The sequence below is a fragment of the Salvia splendens genome, chromosome 20 (assembly GCF_004379255.2).
Source record: "Salvia splendens isolate huo1 chromosome 20, SspV2, whole genome shotgun sequence".
NCBI lineage: Eukaryota > Viridiplantae > Streptophyta > Magnoliopsida > Lamiales > Lamiaceae > Salvia > Salvia splendens.
Genome location: NC_056051.1, coordinates 2,006,849 through 2,013,254, shown reverse-complemented (window position 1 = coordinate 2,013,254; position 6,406 = coordinate 2,006,849). Strand labels below are relative to the sequence as shown.

General features: G+C 42.4%; 1 protein-coding gene across 1 annotated transcript; it reads right to left on the bottom strand.

Moving 5' to 3' along the window:
- Positions 1-4,100: 4,100 nt before the first annotated feature.
- Positions 4,101-4,968, bottom strand: LOC121781280 (uncharacterized protein At1g76070-like). The gene has a single exon (XM_042179019.1). The coding sequence runs from the start codon at positions 4,917-4,919 to the stop codon at positions 4,236-4,238; it is 684 nt and encodes a 227-aa protein (XP_042034953.1). The 5' UTR covers positions 4,920-4,968; the 3' UTR covers positions 4,101-4,235.
- Positions 4,969-6,406: the final 1,438 nt, after the last annotated feature.

Below are 6,406 nucleotides of genomic sequence, written 5' to 3'. Positions count from 1 at the left end.
CGAACCATCGGCTCTCCTTTTAATGGTGAAGACCCACCGACACCCAACTGGTTTCTTCCCTTTTGGTAAGGTACACTTCTCCCATGTTCCATTTTTTATCAAGGAATCTATCTCTTTTTTTATAGCTTCCCTCCAGTGCTTGTACTTCATTGCTTCCTCAAATGACCAAGGAATTTCCTCTTCTTCGTATAGGGCAGCCTCGAAAGCACGCGCCATTTCTGTGAGCTGTCCTTGAGCCTTATTCGCCACGGAGTACTTGGATTTTCGCCCTTTCCACTCAGGAGAATATCTCTTTGGTGGAATGCCTCTAGTGCTTCTGTGTGGCAATTCATATTGTCCTGTGTCTTCATCCACTCTAACTACTTCTCTGTTATTGTTAGTATCATCAAAAATAGACTCATTTACCTCAGGATTTGAAGACGAGGCGGATGGTGAGGCCATGTCACTGAACTCCACGTTCTGTATATTGGAATCGATTGACTGCCCGGCGGTGCCGCTAACCTCCTCTGATGGACCAACTTCCAGAACACGATCTGATTCGGCATGATCGGGATCGGGTGGTGTAGGTGGAGTAGGTGGTGTAGGTGGAGTAGGTGGTGTAGGTGGTGTAGGTGGAATGGGTGGTGCAGTAGGTGGAGTATGAGTGGTGGTCCAGTCTAGTAAGTCACTTTTTGGTGTATTTGGTTGATTCTCCCCCTGACTGCTAGGCTGGCTATAGTAGAATTCCCCCTCAACAAAATCACAGTTCATAGTGGTGTACATTTGGCGTGTTTTGGGGTTGTAGCACCGATATCCTTTTTGATTTTTACCGTATCCCAAGAAGACACATTTGACTGCACAAGGGGAAAATTTTGTTCTTTCGTGTTTAGGGATGTGGACAAAGACAGAGCATCCAAACACCTTAGGGTCGAGGCTTAGTGAGGAAGGTACTTGGCAATGGGTGGAAAAGATGTCTAAGGGTGTTTTAAAGTTTAGGATATTTGTAGGAAGTCGGTTTATAAGATAGGCTAAAGTAGCGATGGCTTCTGGCCAGAAGGATTTTGGAACTTGTGACTCGATGAGTAGTGCTCGAGTTATTTCCAGGAGATACCTATTCTTCCTTTCGGCTACCCCGTTTTGTTCTGGTGTATAAGCACAAGTTGTTTGGTGGACGAGACCATTATCAGTAAAGAATTTTTGCATTTTCGAGTTGACATATTCACCCCCATTATCAGATCTAAGAATTTGGATGGTTTGATTAAATTGGGTTTTCACAAGGGTGTAAAACTGGGTAAAAGTCTCAAAAACCTCAGATTTTGATTTTAGAAAGTACACCCAAGTCATTCGAGAATAGTCATCAACAAAAAGCAAGAAATAGCGAAGACCTTGACCACCAATAACAGGAGCAGGACCCCAGATATCCGAGTGAATTAAAGCAAAAGGAGTCTTCATTCTAGTATTGTTTAATTGAAACGAATGTCTGTGGCTTTTGGCCAAAAAACAAGTATCACACTGCATAGAAAAAGAAGTAGCTATCTCGGGAAAAAGTAAACGCATATATCCCAAGGAAGGGTGCCCTAACCGACGATGCCAAAGCCAGATCTGCCTTTCTGCCAGTCCGTGAGTAAGCAACGCAGCACTCTGTTGGGTTGTCTCGTCCAAATAATACAGTCCATGTCGTTCAGTGCCACGCCCAACTATCGTTCCCGTCTTCGTATCCTGTAACATGCAAAAATCGGGCTGCATTAGTACCTTGCAATGGAGCTCTTTAGTCACATGACTAACAGATAAGAGTTTGTGAGACAATGATGGGACAAATAGACAATTGGAAAGGCGTAAAGTAGGTGAGATAATAATAGTGCCCGCCCCTTGGACTGGTGCTAAATCCCCACTGGCTGTTTGGACATAGGATTTTTTTGACTGGGTAATGGCTAAAAAATCAGAGGAGTCAAAGGACATGGTATCGGTTGCCCCACAATCGAAAATCCAATGACTATCTTTCTTTCCTACAATGGAGGTCGAGGAATTGGCTAGAGCTTCAAAAGTGTTTTTACACTCGATTGTGGGTTTTTCGGCTAGATTTTTGCATTTTTGGTCAATGGGGATGGGATTATCTGATTTTGAGGGACCAAAATAGACATGGGTCGTTTGTGAGGGGCCTGTTTGGTATATATAGTGAGACTGGGGTTCAAGTTGGGTGCTTGAGGTATATATGGGGTCTGTTTCGAAAATAGGACAAGATGGGGGGTAAGTTTTAGAGTCTGGAGAATGGATGGGGTATTTTATGTTATTTGGGGTAATTACGGTAATCCCCCCCAAAACCTCTGCCGCCTCTCTTCCTCCCCAAATTCTAGCACTCTCCGCCGCCTCCCCTTCGGTGCACATCACCGCCGACTCTCCTGTCGTCGGCTTACCATCATTCCACACTCGTGCCACCGAGACTGAGGCCACAGCTCTCTCCTCCTCACCATGACTTTCGGCAGCTTGAGCGTTGCTGGAGACGCCGCTGCCCGTCGATTTTTCGGCGAAGGCGGCGCGGTCACCCACCGCTGCGGCCGCCACAGCTCTTCCCCCACCGCCACGATTCCGGTTTTGTCTTCCCTTCTTCATTTCTTCCCACCAATCGGGATACCCGTGGATGTGGAAACACGTCTCCTTGGTGTGTTTTTTGCCTCCACAGTGAGTGCAAGAGAGGCGACTTTTATCTTCCTCCCCTCTCCGTTCGGCGGTTGTGTTTCTGAATGGGATGTGCGGTCTAGGATTGTTTCGGTTGACGGCCGCGAGCCCAGTTCCGATGCCAGGGGCTGCTGGTTCTGCCGTCGCTGGGTTAAGAACTCGGTTGTTCGCCGCTGCCTGTCTTACCATCCCGTATGCAGTACGGACATCTGGTATGGGATCTCTGTTCAGGATCTCCTTCTTTACGGCATCATGTTTCTCATCAAGGGCATAGAGAAACTGATATGTTCTGTGTCTCTGGGTTCTCTTGTTGGTCTTCACGATCGATTCTGGATCTGTTATATCGTTCGGATCTCTGGAGTCTATGGAAATCCATAGATCTTGAAACTTCTGCCAGAGTGCTTCGAGTGTCATGCTCCCTTGCTTCATTCTGTCAGCTTGTCGATGTAGATCGAACACTTGGAGTGGGTCTCCTCCACTGCCATATGTGATTGCTAGGCCTTCCCACAGATCCTTGGCTGTCTCGTATATTGAGACTTCATTCACAAGTTCTATCTCGATGTTATTGATTATCCAATTGAAACAACAATGATCTCGTTGTTGCCATTTGGAATAGTCGGGATCGGTTATGGATGGGGGGTTTGAACCTGCATAGATATGAGATATCAAGCCCTTTCCTCCTATGGCTCGTTTCATGAGTTTTGTCCAAAGGGGATAATTTTCCCCATTAAGTTTGGTTGTGACGTGGACGTCACCAAGGGATTCAAGTTGATTTTGGGTGGTATCTGAGGTTTTTGGTTTGGCTGATGAACTGATCTGTTTCAGAAAATCAGCGAATTGAGTCGCCATTTCGAAGGGGATATTGATAGAGGTTTGAGTGGTATTTGTGGTGGTTTCCGAGTCAGATTCTGACATCGTTTATTTTGGTGCAGGTAAAGGGCCGAGAAGGGGTATATGGGATGGTGATGAACTCTTTTCTGAGCCCCCCACCTCTAGTATCCTGCTCTGATACCATCTTGAAGATGGTTATCGAGAGAGGCCGGGATTAGATGGCTAAACATATTGAAGCTAAAGGAATAGACAAGTGTGTTGTATTCTTTTCGGATGATTAGAATGATTTACAGCTCCTCTTTATATAGGGAGAGATATTATGTACATATGGAAACAAGATAATTCTTATTCTAAGAATTATCAATTAAATCAATTACTGCTCCCCTGATTTGGGTGATTTATTTGTTTCCTTATGCATATTTTGACACGGCTGACTCAACTCGGAAACTTGGTGTGTGAAGGCCGAGCGAGCGTGTCGTGTACTTGTTTAGGTTTCTTGTGTTAACCTTTTGTTAGTAGTAGTTGATTAGGATTAAATTTGTAAGAGGAAATAAAGGTTTTGTGCAATAGTAATTAGAGATCAAGATCCACACCAACTTCAACCAATTCAACAATTTGAATGTTATGAAGTGATCAAGCTAATCTTATTAATTTCCTTAATTTCACACCTTTGTACATGTTCGTGATAACTAAATGAATAATAAATGAAATTAATAAACTAAAATAAGACCAAATTAAGATTATTAACATCATAGCGCCCTAGCAATGTTTACTTGGATAGGTTTGGGCTGCGCCATGGTCCTCCTTTTCCACAAATTAATTTCCTTCCTCGGCTCCAAAACGAAGCCGCCAGCGCCAGCCATCAACATCGGCGCCGAGAAGGGTATGCCGGCGCCGCCATCTTCCCCGTCGCTATCTTCACCAGAATCCGGCGTTATCTGAGCTGCCTTCCAATCAAAACCGGCGAACGTGTCGCGGCTGCTGGCGAATCTCCTCATCTGGCTCAAACTCGGCGCCCTCTCGGCGAGCGGCGGCTTGTCAATCGAGGCGTCGGACTTTCTTCTTCCGCTGAACATCTTCATCAATCCCGAGCCGGAAGACTGGGCTTTGTCGACTCTCTCAGGCCCGGGATTTACCGCGGGCTTGAACCCTCTCGGCAGAGAGGTTTGCTTCTTGCACATCTTCTTCTTGTGCTTGATTTGGCCCATGCACGAGATTTTCGGAGAAGTTGGTTCCTGCGTTTCGAAGTTCTTCGATTTTCCCCGGGCCTCGGCCGGGATCATCGGGCCTGAGAAGCCCTTGGCCCGGCCCGGGCTGAAGGCGGGGTTTTGGAATGAAACCGCTGCTTGAGCTGCCTTTGGTAGAAGCCTCAAAATCTTGTTCTTCGATTTGGATGATGGCTTCTTCTCCTTTGCATTTTTGGGGCTATTCATATTTAATTTTGTCACCTAATTAATTTTGTTGGAGATAACTTTGTGACTGAATTCTATGTGTGTGTATATATATATATAAACACGTATTGCGTGTATGTGTGTGTGAAGAGGAGAAGATAGAGTACAAGGGAGAGATCAAGATAGGGATGCGAAGTTGACCTTTTCAAGAAATAATTGAGAAAAGAACAAGGTTTTAGTTAATTTGGTCAAATGAGAAAGGAAGACTGAGCAAAACAAGAGATGCGATTAGCATTGAATATTACACCTTGGATTTGTTTGGTTGTTAGTATTAGTACAATAATTAATTACGATTACATGGTCCAAATCTCCGGCGGACTCCACAATTGATTTACATTTATTGGGTTAATCGTACAATATTAATAAACACTGATATGAACAATTTGCTAGGGATGTCAATGTAACCCGGAACCCGCTGGCCGACCCGAATAACCCGATAAAAATACAGGGTTAGGGTTATAATTTCGCAACCCGAATTTAAAATCGAGCCATTCGGGCTGACCCGTTCGGGTTACGGGTCGGCCCATCGGGTTGAAGGCTTCTGCACAACGAGCAGTTTTTGTAACGGTCATAACTTTCTCTACAAAGCTCCGATTGAGGCGTGCAATATATCCACGCGAAGCTCTTTCGAAGACGAAGAGAATGCTATGAATTAGAGGTTTATCAGACTTCAAAATCGCGAGAAACATTGACTCAAACAAGGCTGCTGCACATCCACATATTTTGTGTACATTTTCTAATTCATTTTCTATCATTTCTCAACAAACATGTAAATATACCAAAATATAGAAATATAATCAAAATCATCCAAGACAACCCTCTAAAACCATGCAAAATCCAAATACGTCAACCGACTATATAAGATCACGAAAAAAATTACTATATGGTTCGTGGATTCATAAATACTCGTATATAAAAGCTTTCTTTTAGTATATTTCCAATATAATAGTGCAAAGTGTTTTGACGCCGCTTCGTCATTAAATTATGCGTACTTTGATGATTCTTAAAACAAAGATAAATTATTATTTGACTTATTTACAACTTGAATAAATTAAATTTGACCAATCATAATTCAAGAAAACTTAGAGTTACTTCAATTAGCTAGCATCTTGATAATTCACTCTTTAACAATTCAAAATATTTTTGTTACATCTACGATGCACCTCTCACGTTATGAAAATTTTATTCAATTTTCTACGAATTGATTTATGTTTGAATTTTGAAAGAAAGTATTGATTTATGTTTTAAATACATAAACATAAACATACTATTGATAGATATTTTGTAAATAATTATGTAATGATTAAGTTATTTAAATTTAAATAACTTAATCTTTTTAAAAATATTAAAGAAAATTAAAAATACGTATTTCATTGTTGAATGATTAATTAAAAATATGTATAAAATTAAAGAAAATTTAAAATACACATTATTTTTTTGAAAATATTAAAAGAATTAAAAATACGCAT

What these genes read in the sequence shown, in the direction of transcription:
- LOC121781280 (XM_042179019.1), bottom strand. Translation starts at nt 4,919, where the DNA reads ATGAATAGCCCCAAAAATGCAAAGGAGAAGAAGCCATCATCCAAATCG.